We start from the raw sequence: 18757 nt of genomic DNA on the forward strand, positions 1-18757 counted from the left end.
TGTCCCTAGGTGTGAGTGTGAGAGTGAATGGATGTGTGATTGAGGATATTCCACCCTGCGACAGACTGGCGACCAGTCCAGGGCATCCCTTGCCTTTGCCCAAGTGGCCGGGATAGGCTCCAGCAACCCCGTGACCCCGAAAGGGAATAAACGGTAAAGAAGATGAAAAAAAAAATGATTGTTTATTTCTTTTATCAATATGTTTCCTTTTCCATTCTCATTTTTATTTGGGGTGCTTCCTCAGTTGGGACCCCCCCCCCCCTCTGGGTCGGCTGCTGTTCAGCCGCTGGGGCTCTGGATGGGGACCTGCATCACTGCTTAGCTGTGGTGGAGCGGTCCCCGCCTGTGATTGGAGGTTCCAATAACACATTTCCAACAACAAACACCTTCTTTTCGTGCTCAGCCTATTTCTCATGGTCTTTCCCCATCAGTTAGGGGGTGGGAGGTATGAAAGGAGTGGGGGGTTGTGTGGGGAAGGGGGCCTATTTTTTATTTTCATGCTTGTTTTTATATTATTTACTTTGTTTTGTTGTAATGTAAAGCACTTTGTGTTATTCTTTTCTATAAAAAGTGCTTTAGAAATCAAGTTTGATTTTATGACATGAATTGAGTGTCAGAGGGTGTTTTGACACAGTGGTTACATTTCATCCCATAATATTATTCCGTAGCTCTCAGTAGTGTGAGTTTTGTTGATTGAATGAGCAGAAATGTGGCAGCAGGGGCTCTGAGCGCTGACTTTGGCTCGCCGCTGCCGGGCCGTCCCGGAGCGGAATCCATGAGGCAAACCCAGGAACTTTAAACTCAGGCATAAGATTTTATTTAGGCATATGATCAAAATGTAAAAAAAGAGTTGGAGTTTAATCAAAGAAACAACACAAAGTTTAGATTGTTTCAGGTTTTCTATTTGTCACTCTGTAACTTTTTTAATCACAGATTTTTATTATGCTTCAGCTCTAATGAGTGGCTCTGACCGCTGGGATCCAGATCCGCAGGTTTATTAGCTCAGCTAAAAGTCCACAAAGCTAAATCAGGGTCAGGCAGGCAGGCGTGGATAACAGCCATACGTTCATCAGAGGAGACTGGATGGTCAGGATCCAGGCGAGGGGCGGGGCAGGCGGCAGACAAACAGAGTCAGAAACAGAAGGTCTGGTCCAGATATAACGCTCTGTAAGGAAGGCCTAAGTGTGCTGTGGTTGATTCAGTGAATGAGAGTCAGGTGTGCGGCATCCAGGAAGTGAGATCAGAACTCTGGAGATGGTTCCCGCCGGTGACCAGAGGGGGAGACAGAGTTCTGACTTCTGACACCCCACATGAGGCATTTCAATGTTCGTAGTTTCATGTTTTTTTCTGATTTTTCTTTTCATTCAACGACTCTAATTCTTCACAAACACTCAGCTCAAGATGCTTGAACGAGACCTTTTTTCTATTTTGGAGCTCTTTATTTGTTTGGTTGTTTTTAGATATTTTTTTTATGATGAACCAGTTCCTTTGTTTTCTTCAAATCTCTTTTGATTTATTTTTTTCTTTTTCAAGACATTTTTTCAAACTTTTTGATATTTTTTTTTTTGTTTTTTAGAATGTTTTTTAATCTTTTATTTGGGCTTCCAAGAAAATGTTTTTAAAATGTTTTGAGGTCATTTCTCAAATCACCTCACTGCTTTCCTAATTCTGAACTGTGTTGCTTGGTAATGAAAACACAGACATCAGCGCAGCCAAAGACAAAGAAAGCTGTCCTGAAGGCGGCTTTGGAGTGTCTCTGCTCTGCTGTGTGACACGGCGCTCGACTGCTGATGTCTTCCTCCACGTTCCGGCGTGATGAAGACGGAGTCAGAGCTCCTCCAGCAAAGTGCCAGTGGCTCCGAACGCCATCTGTGGCTTTGGCCTGACAGTTCCCGCCACAGATCACACACTCGGCCTCGCCGCCGCAACACAAAAAGATTCATCTGCAGCCAACAGATCCTCACTCCCTTCTTCTTTCCAGAGTGCTGAAGGCTGGGGGCCGGGGAAGTAAACACCCCCTGGTTTTGACAGAGAGCCCCGCTGAGATGAGAGAGGCCCTCAGTTGAACTTGATGCTCATTCCGACATCAAGCCGGAAACTTCCTGGCGTTTCTGTCCTGCCAGCAGCAGCTGCTCCCATCTGAAGGGATTGTTGCTGGTGAATCTGGTCTCAACACCAACACTGACGCTCTGGGATGAAGGGTCCCGTAGTCCTGAATCTGTATATGTCAGACGTCAAAAGATAGATTTATGAGCCTGTGTACAACATGTGTGTGCAGATAGACTGTTAGTATGATTCTGCTTTAGCCCCACTCTGCTCATTTGATCTACTGTAAAAGCATTTTTAATAATGATGCTGTTTTTTGACAAAATCCCAAAACCTGTGTGGCTTTCTAGGAAATAGTTTCTGTTGGAAGTTGTAGACACGGTTGTTAGCCCCTTACACTCCCAACGAACTGAGAATTAACTGGATGGTTTAGATCCAGATAGCGGCTCAGACGAGGAAAACATGGATCTTCCTGCTTATTCTCATGTAAATATTGGCAGTTTCACGTCTTCGCTGCGAGTCCTCCGGCTCTTCCCTAAAACTCAGCGCAGGGCGCTTGCATGAGACTTTAGTGTCTGAGGGAGGTGCTGTGGGTGGGGGAGGAGGGGTGCGAAGATGAAGAGCACGCCGGCCCGTCGGCTTCCTCGCCGCTCCCTGCATAAAGAAATGACATCAGCTGACTCAGAAGCGGCCAGAAATCACGGAGAATAATTATCATCCGGATGAAGGAATGTTGGATGTAAGACGATGACCTCCCTCACTTAACTGATGAAGGGGGAAGCGCAGACTCCTGGTTTTAAGGCATGGGGGTGACACCCCTAACGTTTGTTATAAAATACGCTACGGAACAGTCTATAGCTCTGAATCAAAAACTCTTTATTCTCTGGTGTTTCTGGTCCCTGACCCCAGTGAATATGGGGGGAGTTCTACATTTGTCTACATGTGGTACCTCAGAATGGGGCGGAGCTGGGAGCCCGTGGCCCCGCCCAGCATATTCGCTACATCACAGATACGATTTTGTTCAAATTGCATTTTCTTGTCCGCTCCTACTTTACCATAAAAATATACTTAAAAATGCATCTTTGAGCTTCATTTTCATCAAAGATGTCCTCCATCATCAGAAAAATGCCAAAGAACATGTCAAAAACACAAATGTTACTGGAGTGAGTCATTAAATAAAAAACAACAAAAAAAAAAATGAAAATCTTTGCTGTAAAGTTCCTAAATTTGTAAGAATTATGGTTCAAATCCCAGCTGGGTTCTTTCTGTGGGGGTTTCCGGTTTCCTCACACAAATCTAATTACAGACCATTTAAAAAAAATACATAAAAAACTTGTGTTCAAACATTTGTTTTTGTTTTTTTGCTTTATTTTTTATTTCTGAGAGTCTATTAGGGTCACATTTGTAACTTCCTGTCTTCTGAGTCTAATGTTGAGTTTGGCAGAACAAAGACTGACATCACCCATTGCTTCATTATCGGCCTGTTACCCTCCCATAGGGGGCATCAGCGAGCACTAGTCCAGTAATTCTAAATATCTGAGCGAGATTAACCCTTTACCACCAATGTTTATATTCTTTCGCCATCAACATAATTCTAGTGGATTCTAAAGTGAAGAACAGCAGTTTTGCACCGTTATGCAACACTTTGTAGGTCATGTGTCGCATATCTGTTCAAAGACGCTTTTCTCCACGTCAGAATCGCTGATTCTTGTTGATCACATAAACAGTTGAAGATTTACGGTATGCCAAAGAGTGTGTGTGATGAACGTGTCGCTGATGACATCAATTACCGGTATGTCAAAGGGTTAACGTGCCAAATGTTGCAGTTCCTCAAATGACCACCAGAGGCTGATTGAGGAAGAAGAAAAATTCTCCAACTTGTAACACTCAGGATTAAATGAGAGTACTTAAAAAAATGATGCAAGGATCTCCTTCTTTCTTAACTGTATGTGCTCGATTCTTTTCCTCTGTTTACACCAAAACACTCCAACACAACACAAACATACATCTATACAAATAAGCACCACCTTTAGTAGAAACCACCACCCAACTACACCCAGTCTTTATCTTATTTACACAGTGGGGTCTGTGACGCTCCGTCCGCCTTCCGAGGGATAACGGAACAACAATCGTGAGGCTTTTTGGTAAAGGAAGACCTTAGGAAGGGTGGCAGAAAGTTCCGGTATATTCTTCAACTTTTTAATTCAGAGAACAATCCTTTTCTTTAATCCATCTCTCAAACGTCACCCCAGCCAGTTTGTTTCTCTCCTTCCTCCTTCTGGCTCCCCCTTTCCTGTCCTTCTGTTGTAATTAGCTGTAATCACCATCAGCCGCACACCTGAGAGACAGGAAGTCACCGGCAGGAAGTCTACTGGCCGCCATATTTGTAGTCAACAAATACACTTATTTACCACATACACGGTTTAAACACAAATACATAAAAATCAGACTATCACAGTGTGCTCACATGATAAAGAAAATGAAATACTGGACCAATAATAATACTGATGGCTAATTTGGAATGTATTTACTGTATTATTTCCAACAGTAAAATAACAATCCTAATTTTTATGTGGCACCGCTACAAACTTTACGCCTTGTTTTCAAAACGTTTTTGTTGTTGTTGTTTTTTATGCCTTATTGTTGTATTTCTCAGGGGTCATATTGCAGGTCAATTGTAAATTTGTTGTTGAATTTGGTAAAACAAATAGCTAAGTCGCCTAATTCTTCGTTTTCAGCCCGTTAGAAAACTATAGGCGGCATCAGAGAGGACTAGTCCAGTTACTGTGAATGTCTGAGCCAAATTCACCCTTCAGCACCAATGTTTAGATTCTTTAAACTACCAGAAATCTTCAACCGTTTATGGAACTAACTTAATATCAGTGGATTCTAAAGTAAAGAAAAGCGGCTTTGCACTGATGTGCAACACTTTATAGTAGCAAATTCTTTCCCCTGCCACGTAAACCAGCCGAATCTATCGTATAGAAAAGCTGCTTTTCTCCATGTCTGAATCAGATGACTCAAGGTCAATTGTTGAAGAGGTCAAAGGTCAAAGCTTGTGTTCTTGAGGGGTTTTCTATTTAAGTGCCAAATGTTGCAGTTCCTCCAATGACCACCAGAGGCTGTTTTTGAAAGGGAGAAACGATCTATTCTAAGTTTAGCCATGTGTTTAAAAATTCTATTTTTATTTGCTTAAATGTTATATTGCTGAGGGTCCATTAAGGTCACCTTTTTGCCTCCCTATTCAAGCCGGTATAACCAGGTGACACGTTGATCACCTAAATGGTTGAGGAGTCACGGTATATCTAGTGCCGTGTATTTTCTAGGTGTTGTCATCATCGGCGTCACTGCCAAATGCTGCAGTTCCTCAAATGAGGGGGCTGGTATCAGCACAGAGAAACTCTTATTGACTGATCTGACACAAAAAGTTCAGCTTTTGTTGTTTTTATTTTATTTTTATATTTCTGGGGGTCTATTAGGGTCACATGTTTGCCTCAGAATCGTGTGATTTACATTGATTGTCAAAAACAGTTACGGTTATTCACATATGTGACATTTTCAGTGCTAAAAGGCTAAATAACAGAGAATGGACGCCTGATGTGGTTGTGTCAGCTTTTTCTTCATTCTCCTCCTGCTGGCCTCGGTGGTTGTGAGGAGCGAGGAGGCAGAGTTCGGTGTCCTGAATTGCTGCAGGGGGCATTTGTATGACTGAACGGGTGTCCTGTTATCTGGCTGACGCCTTCAGGTGCTCGGCGAGCGGCACTCCCGGTCAGAGCGGCCGCCTCTCATTAGGAAGACGCTCCGGCGGCTCCAAGGAAATGACTGGTCATTACAGTAACATCCACTTTAGTGCCATTGCTGTTCGAGGTCCCCGTCTGCAAAAACAAACAGGCTTTCTGTTACGGGGGGGTACTCATGGAAACCCTGCAAACGGGGGGGGGGTTCACTGCCATGTCCTGTAATGCCGCTCTGCAGAGTGTGGGAGGGGGTTTTCATTAGCAGCTCTGTTATCTGCCTCTTCACACTCTGGTAATTAGGGGCTGTCATGTTACAGATGATAAATAACAGCAAACAGTGTCCCTCTGGAGTTCATGCTGCCACGCCCGCATCTCTCGTTTGGCTTCCAGGAGAGTGGCGAGTGGTTTGGCGTGCAAACCCGTTGGTATGAATGCTGTAAATGCTTCTCTGATTAACACAACTCTAGAACTGATGGAGGCTTTTTTATTAAAAATACCTGTTGGGAATAAGTTGAGTCCACCTTTACAACAACACACGCATAAAACATTGGTCATTTGAAAAGAGGTCTTGGTACAGGGGTTACCGGTTTACTGCCAGTCCGTTGGGACTGAACGCTGGTGTCGTGGTTGTGCTACGGTCACAAATACAACCGCCACCGCGCAATGGGGAGGCATCGGTGGGATCCTTAAAAATTCAAGTCGCTGCCCAATTTTTTGAAAATCTATGAATGTTGACGGCAGCAGTCAGGCGGGGCTGATGCCATTACAAAATCAGACACTACCTGGGGGGGCCACAGGGCGGTGGGGGTCCGGTGTAGGTACCATAACCATTCGGCCTACAATAACCATTCAGGGTCCTTTCGACTGAGGATAACGTCACACTACGGTAGCCTCACTTGGACAAACTACGTAGCGTGGAGATCTGCTCAGGCTCTACATATTTTCATTTCACGTTTCCTTTTGTAGCCAAAAGTTCTTTTCATTCATAAGTTGTGTCTGACATTATTCTTTGTGGTGTTTATAGAGAGATTTATCCACAACCCACTTTGTACAAATATCTGTGGCTATTAGAATGAACCTGCTGCTCCACAGTGTCTCTGAGCAGAACAGCTGGACTCTCGTAGCTTCGTGTTCACAGACAGGGACGGTGCTTTGGCATAGTGTGCGGTCCGGAGAAGGGTTCTGACCGCAGTCTGTTTGGCTGCAAATGTACTTAATGATAATTATAACAATAACAAAAGCACGTTTAGAAGATAATCTCGCTCAATGTCGGAGCTCTGTTTGTTTAATATCTTCTTATGGTAGCATAGTAATTTGTTCAGACCAATCACTATCTGACACGGACAGCCAATCACATCATGTGACGTCAGCACTAGTCGAAGGACCCCGAACGTTTGTTGCAAGCCGAATGGTTATGGTACCAGCAGCTCTGATTGGACGGCGTGCAGAATTCTCCGGACAGCAGCTGTCCATACCAAGTGCCACCGGCCGCCAGCTGCCCTGGGTTACTGTACTTTATACGAAAAGCGGGCCATTCGGCACCACTGGTGATTCGCAGCTCAGATTCTTCTTCCTCTTCTTCACCCTTCTTGTGTGCGTTGCTCTTCTTCTATGAGTACTGCAAAAGACACAACGTTCTGTCTTCGTCAATAGCAATTCCTCAATGCGCAGGTCTCTGAGTGCCTTCAACGCTATGATGAGTTTTGTGCAGCACCATTTACAGTGTGGCAGTCGGCCACTTTAAAAAAATCATTTTCATCACAACTTTACCTCAACTATAACAGACTAAATGAAAAGAAATCCTGGAGGTCCTGTGCTCCTGTACCTTGTCTCTTCTCCTACACCTGGCTGTGGATCCTGCCTCTGGCTCGTCCCGCACCCCCAGCCTCCCCCAACGCCATCTGGATGAAGCTCGTCTGCTGGACTTTATATATGTAGTTGTAGATTTAGATAAGTTAATTCTTCTCTAAGAGTTCTGGTAAATCGCCTGTCCGTCCTGGGGGAGGATCCCTCCTTCATGTGGACACCCCTGAGGTTTCTTTTTTTTTTTAGGAGTTTTTCCTTAATGCAAAGGAGGGTCAAAGGGCAGGGATGCCCAGCTTAGTTTAGCCTGTTTAGCTTAGCCATTACTTATTGAATTCTATGACTTTATGTTCTTTATGATTCATGTTTTCTACACCGTTACCATTGAGAAGCCCATTGAGATGACTGCTGTTGTAATATTGGGCTATGGAAATAGAATTGAATTGAAAATCCCTTCTGCCTCCAGTTCAATAAGGTCAGAGATTTATCGTATATTTTTTTACTCCTAGGGGTGCAAAACATTTATTATAGTAATTCATTTAATTTGCAATTTCCCTGTAACTATTATATATTGTCCACCTTTGTCTTTTAACTGATCTATCTTGTTTCTTTCATTAGAGCTATAAAAAATGTTTCTATAACCATTTGTTCAAATTTGTTGTGTTCTTGATCCTTTATCTTTGTCCCTTCTGTGTATTTTCTTTCCTTAACATTGAAAATGTCACGGTGCCTCGGTCAGCCCCGCCCCCTCAGCTCTGCTCCTGACTTCCACCAGCTGTGACCACTTCATCTCATCAACCTGCCTACACTTAAGGAGATCCAGCCCATTCATCGTCGCCAGTTCGTTAACTCCTAACGGTGACTACGCCTGGTCAGCCTGCTCAAGTCCCATGTCTTTGTCCTGCCTTGCTCTCATGTTCTGCCTCTCTGTCTCAGGATTTACCCAACGAAGGTCACCTGTGTGGAAGTCTGCCGTCACTCACCTGCCGTCCTGAACCGAGCTCGGAGCACTCCAGCCGCAGTGATCCCTCCAGCCTCGCCACGAGCCACGTCTGGATTCCCTCCTGTCAAAGGATTACTCTCATCAACCCCTCCTGTGATTAAAACTCACTTACCAAGTCACTTACCTGTCTGATCATTCTGAGTTCCAGCGTCTGGGTCTGTCTCGCCTGAAAACCATGACAGAACGAACTGGCCAAAATCCAGACCCAGCTGACTCAGATGATCTGCGCTACGCCGTGAGCCAACAAGGAATCTTCCTGGGACGCCAAGCTGACGCTCTATCCCAAATTGCTTCGGCTCAACAAGACCTTTTTCGGCGTCTGTTTGGTATGTCGCAAACATTATCAGAAATCACCAGTCAAGCTTCCATTCCTGCTCCTACAGTTCCGGCCGCAACATCCGGCAACAACCTTTCTTCCGCTGCCGTCATGACACCTGAGAACTTCCGTCTCCAACCGGAACCTTTCCACGGCGACACGGAAGCCTGCGGAGGGTTTCTCCTTCAGTGCCAGTTACTTTTTCAGCAAGCACCACGATACTACCTTTCCGATCACAGTAAGATCACGCTAATCATCAATTCACTTCGCAGTAAAGCGCTACAATGGGCTCAGGCTTTCCTATCCGCCAATCCTATATCCCACCTACCTTTTGAACGATTCATAGATGAATTCAAATTGGTGTTTGATCAGCCCCGTAAGCAAGACGAAGCAGCACGCAAACTTCTTACACTCCGACAACGTAACCGCTCCGTTAGCGAGCATATCATTGACTTCCGCATCCTGGCTGTGGAGGCTGGGTGGTCTGACCCAGCGCTCCGAGGTTTTTTTTACCAGTCCCTCAATGAAGCCATCAAAGATCATCTATGTACCCAGCCGGAAGCTAACACTTTTGAGGAATTAGCGGCTGCCGCCTTACGTTCCGATATCAGGCTACAGGAACGTAATGTGAGTCGGAGCCATGCTGCCAAGAAGGCTACTACGCTAACACCCCTCGTCACTTCCATGGACTGTAAACCCGTTCTCCGGTCAGAGACTCCTCGCACTATCCCAGAAGAACCTATGCGTATCGGGCATTCAAAAATCACAGCCGAGGAGCGGCTAAGACGTCGCAACGAAGGTGCGTGTTTCTATTGTGGTGAAACAGACCATCAGATTAACCGATGCTCCCGTCGTTTAGACTCCAGAACCCCTCCGCTAAGAGACCGGCCGCGGGGGGACCGTTCCGCTTCGCTTAAGGATTTTTTGTTTGTCCCGGTCAAGTTATGTCATCAATCCAGAATTTTGGACTTTCAGGCGCTGGTCGACTCTGGCGCTGAACAGAGTCTAATCGATCAGAGTATCGTTGATCGTTTAACTTTACCCACCGAACAACTCCCATCTCCTGTCCATGCTGCTGGTTTAGGGGGACAGCATTTGTCCGTTATTTCACACCGCACCAAACCTGTTTTGCTTGTTACCTCCGGGAACCACCGCGAGTTCATTCAGTTTTTTGTCACTCGCACACCCCAGACTCCTGTCGTTTTGGGGTTCTCGTGGCTTAGACTCCATAATCCCCATCTTGATTGGAGCCGTGGTAATATCATGGGGTGGAGCGACTTTTGCATGGGTCACTGTCTCCAATCTGCGTTATCCTCCGTTTCCACGCCCTTGAGCTGTGAACCCGAAAATATTGATCTTTCTAATATTCCGGATTGTTACCATGATTTAAAACTCGTGTTCAGTAAATCGAAGGCTTCCTCCTTACCACCTCACAGACCTTATGATTGTGCCATCAATCTTCTCGAGGGCGCCACCCTTCCCAAGGGAAGATTGTTTAACCTTTCGGGCCCCGAAAAGAAAGCTATGGAGCTTTACATTCAGGAAGCCCTAGCTCGGGGTCACATTCGTCCTTCCTCTTCCCCAGCCGGGGCCGGGTTTTTCTTCGTCGAGAAGAAAGACAAATCACTCAGACCCTGTATAGATTTCCGTGAACTGAACCAGATAACAATTAAAGATAAATATTCTGTCACGGTTCCTCCGGCTGCTACTCCTCCCCTCCCTGCTCCTTCATTGGAACCAGCTGACCTGCATCATCTCATCACCTGGCAGACCTTCTTAAGGAGATCCATCCCAGCATACTACGCCAGTCCGTTATACTCACTCCGGTGATCACGCCTGGCCTCAAGTTAAGTTACTCTCGCTTTAGTAATCCTAGCTTGTACTTACCGTCTGTCTCACGTCTTCAGGTCTTCACTCCATTGGTCACGCTGGTTCCTCGCTCCACGCTGATTACATCATCCTCGACGTCCTCGCCTTGCCTCAAGCTGGTTACGCTGTCCTCAGCGTTCACGCCTCGCCTCAAGCTGATTACGCTGTCCTCAGCGTCCACGTCTCGCCTCAAGCCGGTCACGCCGCCCTCGGCGCTCCACCACGTCACGGACTGTGAACGCCGTCCTCGGCGCTCCACCTCGCCACAGCAGTTTCCTGCATCCACGACGTCCCCTGACTTCTATAATTAAAACATCCTGTTAAATACAACGCCTTCCTGAGTTTCTTCCGGGTTCCAGCATCTGGGTCTCCCTAGTAGTCCGATCATGACAGAACGGACTGGCCATTACCCAGACCCAGCTGACCCGGAGGGACTCCGCTTGGCCGTCACTCACCAAGGCATCGCTCTGGGACGGCAAGCTGAATCCCTCAACCAGATGGCCGCCGCCCAGCAGGATCTTTTCCGTCGCTTGGACGGTATTTCTCTGGCTCTGACGGATTTAACCTCCCGAGGACCTACTAACGCCTCAGCCAGCAACACGGGTTCCGCCACCGGAAGCCCGGGCCCCGCTGCAGACAAAGCAGCTCACGAAAACATCCGGCTCCTTCCTGAGCCTTTCCTGGGTGACGTAGGAGCCTGCGGGGGATTCCTCCTGCAATGTCGTTTGATCTTCCAGCAGGCACCTCGGCACTATCATGCAGACCACAGCAAAATCACCCTTATAGTGAACTCTCTCCGGGGTAAAGCGCTTCAATGGGCTCAGGCTTACCTGACCGCTAATCCCATCTCTCAAGTTCCTTTCGAACGCTTTTTAGGCGAGTTCCGGCTGGTTTTCGACCAACCCCGCAAGGAGGAGGAGGCCACCCGCCGACTGCTAGCCCTCAAACAACGCCACAGATCCGTGAGTGACCATCTAATAGACTTTCGGATTCTAGCTGTGGAGGCGGGTTGGCCGGATATAGCCCTTAAAGGGGTGTTCTACCAATCCCTTAATGACTCGATTAAAGACCATTTATGTTCGCAACCCGAGGCTAGCTCTTTTGAAGAGCTCGTCACCGCGGCCTTGCGGTCCGACGTGCGTCTCCGTGAACGTCATGCTGAGCGCCCCCGTCAAGACAAGAGACTCCTTACCAGTGCTTCTCCTCCATTCCCTGCTGCTAACTATGTTCATGTTATGTCTCACGATTCTGTCGGACTCTCCACAGAGGAACCGATGCAGATTGGACATTCTAAGCTCACCCCTGAGGAGCGGCAGAGACGAAGAGATGAGGGGGCGTGTTTCTATTGCAGCCAGACCGGTCACCTCGTTCATCAATGTAAGCTTCGTTTAAACTCCCGAACCCCCCGTTAGAAGGCAGGCCACGGGCGGGTCAATCTTCTCTCTCTACCGAGAGACCTTTTCTTTATTTACCTGTCAAGTTAAGTTTTTCTTCTAGTGTTTTTGAAGGTAGAGCCCTTATCGACTCTGGAGCTGAGCAGAGTTTCATTGATGACTGTCTTGTTTCTGAGCTTAACATTCCCACAGAACCTTTGGATATCCCTGTCAGGGCGGCCGGATTGGGTGGTCAGGTCCTCACTCACATAACCCACCGTACTAAGGCCGTTCGTCTCATCACGTCTGGTAATCATCACGAACTCATTCAGTTTTACATTACCAAGACCCCCCAGTCTCCCATCATTCTAGGGTTCCCCTGGCTTCGCGCTCACAACCCCCAGTTCGATTGGGTTAATCTCCATGTTACCAACTGGAGCACTACCTGCATGGCTAATTGTCTTCGTTCCGCCATACCCTCGGTTTCTCCTCGTTGTGATCCAGATCCTGAGGAGATCGATCTTTCTAGGGTTCCTCCATGCTACCACGATCTTGGGGCTGTTTTCAGTAAGACCAGGGCTGGTTCCCTTCCTCCCCACAGGCCGTACGACTGTTCCATCGAACTAGTTAAAGGCGCTACGCTGCCTAAGAGGAGGCTATTTAATTTATCAGGCCCTGAGAAACTGTCAATGGAAAAATATATCCAGGAAGCCCTCTCGGCTGGTCATATTCGCCCCTCATCTTCTCCGGTCGGTGCGGGGTTCTTCTTCGTCCAGAAGAAGGACAGAACTTTGCGCCCATGCATTGATTACCGCGACCTCAATCAAATTACTGTTAAAAATAAATATTCCCTTCCGCTTATTGACTCTGCTCTACATTCTGTTCAGGACGCTCGAGTCTTTTCCAAGTTGGACCTCCGTAACGCTTATTATTTGGTTCGCATGAGGGAGGGGGACGAGTGGAAGACCGCCTTTAACACCCCACTCGGTCATTTCGAGTATTTGGTGATGCCTTTTGGGCTCACCAACGCTCCTGCTACCTTCCAGAATCTCGTTAACGATGTTCTTCGTGATTTTTTGAACCGCTTCGTCTTTGTTTACCTTGACGACATCCTTATTTATTCACGCGATCTGGATGAACACACCCACCATGTCCGCCAGGTTCTCTCACGGCTTTTAGAGAACCGACTATATGTTAAAGCCGAAAAGTGCGAGTTTCATGTACCCACCATTTCATTTCTGGGTTTCATCATTGACTCTGGTAACATTCGCCCCGATCCGGCCAAGATCGCGGCCGTCACCAGCTGGGAACCTCCCACTTCCCGTAAACAACTTCAGAGGTTCCTCGGCTTCGCAAATTTCTACCGTCGCTTCATAAGGAACTATAGCAGCATTGCCGCTCCGTTGACTCAACTCACCTCCGTTACTAAACCGTTTCTCTGGACCCCCGAAGCTCAATCCGCATTCACTAGACTTAAGCACCTCTTTACTTCCGCTCCCATTCTATCACAGCCTGATCCTCTCCGACAGTTCGTTGTCGAGGTCGACGCTTCCGATTCTGGTGTGGGAGCGATTCTTTCCCAACGGGAGGTTGGCTCGGGGAAACTGAAACCATGTGCGTTCTTCTCTAGGAAGCTTTCTACGGCGGAGAGAAATTATGACGTCGGTAACCGCGAACTCCTCGCCATTAAACTCGCTCTGGAGGAATGGCGTCACTGGCTCGAGGGGGCTGAACATCCGTTCATCGTTTGGACGGATCATAAAAATCTCGCCTACCTACGTACAGCTAAACGCCTTAATTCACGTCAGGCCCGTTGGTGCCTTTTTTTTGACAGGTTTGATTTCACTATCACCTACCGGCCGGGTAGCAGGAACATTAAACCAGACGCCCTCTCACGTTTATTTTGTTCAGGGGATGACCAGGACAGCTCTCCCATTATTCCCCCCACATGTATTGTGGGTAATTTGACATGGGACATTGAGAGCAGGGTCATCCAAGCTCAGGGAGAGGAACCTGACCATCCTCCGGCCCCCCCTGGAACTCTTTACGTCCCCTCCTCCCTCCGCTCGGATGTCCTGGTTTGGGGGCACACGTCGCGTATTGCTTGCCATGGCGGCATTCATAGAACCCTGAGGCTCGTGCAACGTAGATTTTTCTGGCCTTCCATGGCTCGGGACGTGAGGGAATTCGTTGCGGCTTGCGACGTCTGCGCCCGCTCTAAGTCTTCCAACTCGCCGCCTGCTGGTCTCCTCCATCCTTTACCTGTTCCGCAGCGGCCCTGGTCCCATCTCGCCATGGACTTCATCACTGGGTTGCCGGCCTCTCAGGATAACACCGTCATTCTTACAGTTGTCGACCGTTTTTCCAAGGCTGCCCATTTCATTCCCCTTCCCAAGCTGCCCACGGCCACCGAGATGGCTGACGTCTTGGTTCGAGAGGTATTCAGGCATCACGGCATCCCCAGTGATATTGTCTCCGACCGCGGGCCCCAGTTCATATCCCAGGTCTGGCGGGCTTTCTGTTCTGCTCTGGGTGCCACGGTTAGCCTCACATCCGGTCATCATCCCCAGTCAAATGGGCAAGCGGAGCGTGCAAACCAGGAGCTCGAGGCCGCCCTCCGTTGTGTGGCCGCCCAAAACCCCTCCAACTGGTCTTCATTCCTGGCATGGATCGAGTACGCCCACAACAGCCATCCGTCTGCTGCTACCGGTATGTCCCCGTTTGAAGCGTCCCTCGGATACTCTCCACCCTTGTTCCCCTCCCAGGAGCTGGACTTGGCGGTCCCGTCGGTTCAGCATCACCTGCGACGCGCCCAGCGTATATGGACTCAGGCCAGGGCCGCTCTCCTGCGCACTAGAGAGAGGAACTGCAGGATCGCTAATCGCCACAGGGTGGAGAGCCCCGCCTACCAACCGGGACAGAGGGTTTGGCTGTCTTCACGGGACATACCGCTCCAGGCCACCTCCCGTAAACTGGCTCCACGCTACATTGGACCTTACCCCGTCGAGAGGGTCATAAACCCCTCCTGTGTGCGGCTGCGGCTCCCGGCGGCGCTTAAGGTGCACCCCACGTTTCATGTCTCGCAGCTTAAGCCTGTCCAGGAGAGTCCTTTGTGCCCGCCGTCCGCTTCCCCACCGCCCGCCCGGGTCATCGACGGCGCTCCTGCCTACACCGCCAGCAAGGTGTTGGACGTCCGCCGCCGGGGGCGCGGTTTCCAGTTTCTGGTGGACTGGGAGGGTTACGGTCCGGAGGAGCGCTCATGGATCTCCCGCTCCCTCATTCTGGACCGTACCCTCATTGACGATTTCTTTCGGGACCACCCTGATCGTCGTCCGGGACCGCCTGGGGGCGGTCGTTGAGGGGGGGGTACTGTCACGGTTCCTCCGGCTGCTACTCCTCCCCTCCCTGCTCCTTCATTGGAACCAGCTGACCTGCATCATCTCATCACCTGGCAGACCTTCTTAAGGAGATCCATCCCAGCATACTACGCCAGTCCGTTATACTCACTCCGGTGATCACGCCTGGCCTCAAGTTAAGTTACTCTCGCTTTAGTAATCCTAGCTTGTACTTACCGTCTGTCTCACGTCTTCAGGTCTTCACTCCATTGGTCACGCTGGTTCCTCGCTCCACGCTGATTACATCATCCTCGACGTCCTCGCCTTGCCTCAAGCTGGTTACGCTGTCCTCAGCGTTCACGCCTCGCCTCAAGCTGATTACGCTGTCCTCAGCGTCCACGTCTCGCCTCAAGCCGGTCACGCCGCCCTCGGCGCTCCACCACGTAACGGACTGTGAACGCCGTCCTCGGCGCTCCACCTCGCCACAGCAGTTTCCTGCATCCGCGACGTCCCCTGACTTCTATAATTAAAACATCCTGTTAAATACAACGCCTTCCTGAGTTTCTTCCGGGTTCCAGCATCTGGGTCTCCCTAGTAGTCCGATCATGACATATTCTCTCCCTCTCATCAGCTCGGTTTTTGATTCCATTCAGGAAGCACGCATATTCTCAAAACTCGACCTTCGTAATGCCTACCACCTCGTGCGAATGAGAGAAGGAGATGAATGGAAAACCGCGTTTAACACTCCGTTGGGACACTTCGAATATCAGGTTATGCCGTTTGGTCTAACCAACGCACCTGCCACCTTTCAACGCTTGGTCAACGACGTACTCAGAGATTTTTTGAATCAGTTTGCATTCGTGTACCTGGATGACATCTTGATTTACTCCAAAGATCCCAAGAACCATCAGAACCATGTGCGTCTAGTCCTTCAGAGGTTAGCCGAAAATCAACTATTCGTAAAGGCCGAAAAATGCCAGTTCCACTCTACCAGCATTCCTTTCCTCGGGTACATTTTTGAAGCTGGCAGTATTCGTCCAGACCCTGCCTAGATAACTGCCGTTTCCCAATGGGAACCTCCCTCGTCACGCAAAAAGCTTCAGCAATTCCTTGGCTTCGCCAATTTCTACCGTCGATTTATTAGGAATTACAGTTCAATTGCTGCGCCCCTCACTCGTCTCACATCAACTTCAAAACCGTTTCTCTGGGATACCACGGCTCAAGCTGCTTTCAGCACCCTGAAGAAACTGTTTGTCTCAGCCCCAATCCTCATTCAACCGGACGTTTCCAGGCAATTTGTGGTGGAGGTTGACGCCTCCGACTCCGGTGTAGGGGCCGTTTTGTCCCAACGAGAGGAGTCATCAGGAAAGCTTAAACCTTGTGCCTTTTTTTCAAAGAAATTATCACCCGCAGAACGCAACTATGATGTGGGCAACCGGGAGCTCCTGGCAATAAAACTGGCTCTCGAAGAGTGGCGTCATTGGCTGGAGGGAGCGGCTCAACCTTTCATAGTCTGGACTGACCATAAAAATCTGGAATACCTGCGCTCTGCCAAACGACTCAACTCCCGCCAAGCCCGCTGGTGTTTGTTTTTTGACCGGTTTAATTTCTCCATCACTTACAGACCCGGCAGCAGAAATATCAAACCGGACGCCCTCTCACGCCAATTCTGTGACACTGAACAGTCCAAGACGACCACCAGCATTCTCCCTGATACCTGCATCATTGGCAATCTGACCTGGGACATCGAAACCAGAGTTATTCAGGCGCAAGGTGAGGAACCTGATCACCCCACTCCTCCTAACGGCACTCTTTATGTCCCCACATCTGTCAGATCTGCAGTAATCACCTGGGCCCATACCTCTCGCATCGCCTGTCATGGAGGAGTCACCCGTACTCTCCATCTTATACGGAGACGCTTTTTCTGGCCCTCCATGAACAAGGACGTCAGAGAGTACATCGCCGCCTGTACCACCTGCGCACGCTCCAAAACCTCTAACTCTCCACCTGCGGGGTTATTGCAGCCTCTTCCCACGCCTAACCGTCCCTGGTCTCATATCTCCATCGATTTCGTCACGGGCCTTCCCATGTCTCAGGGTAACTCTATCATCCTCACCGTAATTGACCGATTCTCCAAGTTTGTCCATTTCATACCTCTCCCTCAGTTGCCCACAGCCTCTGAAACAGCAGAGGTTCTGGTAAACCACGTCTTCAGACATCACGGCATCCCAGCTGACATTGTGTCCGACCGCGGACCCCAATTTATCTCACAAGTCTGGAAGGCTTTTTGTTCTGCCCTAGGTGCCACCGTCAGCCTAACATCTGGGTACCATCCCCAATCGAACGGTCAAGCAGAACGGGCCAATCAGGAGCTGGAAGCTGCCCTCCGCTGCCTAGCCGCCCAGAACACCTCTGACTGGTCTACATACTTGGTCTGGATCGAGTACGCCCACAACACGCATCCCTCCTCTGCCACAGGTGTGTCCCCCTTTGAAGCGTCACTTGGTTATCTGCCTCCTCTGTTTCCATCCCATGAATTAGACCTCACCGTGCCATCTGTTCAAGACCACCTCCAACGTTGCCAGCGCATATGGCGCCAAACCCAAGAGGCTCTCCGTCGCTCCAAGGACAATGACTGCCGTACTGCCAACCGCCACAGGGTGGCTGGTCCCGCTTACCAACCAGGCCAGAGAGTATGGTTGTCGTCTAAAAACATCCCGATCCAGGCCACGTCACGCAAGCTGGCTCCCCGTTACATTGGACCATTCACCATTGATCGCATCATCAATCCTTCATGTGTCCGTCTTCATCTTCCGGCAGCTCTCAAGGTTCATCCATCCTTTCACGTTTCCCAGATCAAGCCTGTTGTGGACAGTGATTTGTGCCCGCCTTCCGCTTCCCCTCCACCCGCCCGGCTCATCGACGACGCTCCGGCGTATACCGTCAGCCGCGTTTTGGACGTCCGGCGCCGGGGGCGCGGCTATCAGTTCTTGGTGGATTGGGAGGGTTATGGTCCTGAGGAACGGTCTTGGATCTCCCGTTCCCTCATTTTGGACCGTTCCCTCATTTCCGATTTCTACCGCGCCCACCCGGACCGTCGGCCTCGACCGCCCAGAGGCGGTCGTTAGGGGGGGGGTACTGTCACGGTGCCTCGGTCAGCCCCGCCCCCTCAGCTCTGCTCCTGACTTCCACCAGCTGTGACCACTTCATCTCATCAACCTGCCTACACTTAAGGAGTTCCAGCCCATTCATCGTCGCCAGTTCGTTAACTCCTA

The 18757-nt window shown here is 49.2% G+C and overlaps 1 protein-coding gene across 1 annotated transcript; it reads left to right on the forward strand.

The window, feature by feature from the left end:
- Positions 1-7206: 7206 nt before the first annotated feature.
- On the forward strand, positions 7207-12166 carry LOC144989588 (uncharacterized). The gene is made up of 4 exons (XM_078942301.1): positions 7207-8444; positions 8523-10058; positions 11189-11736; positions 12041-12166. The coding sequence occupies exons 2-4, from the start codon at positions 8765-8767 to the stop codon at positions 12164-12166; spliced, it is 1968 nt and encodes a 655-aa protein (XP_078798427.1). The 5' UTR covers positions 7207-8444; positions 8523-8764.
- The last annotated feature ends 6591 nt before the right edge of the window (positions 12167-18757 follow it).

Source organism: Oryzias latipes, chromosome 23 (assembly GCF_053564925.1).
Source record: "Oryzias latipes strain Hd-rR chromosome 23, Olatipes_Hd-rR_3.1".
Lineage (NCBI taxonomy): Eukaryota > Metazoa > Chordata > Actinopteri > Beloniformes > Adrianichthyidae > Oryzias > Oryzias latipes.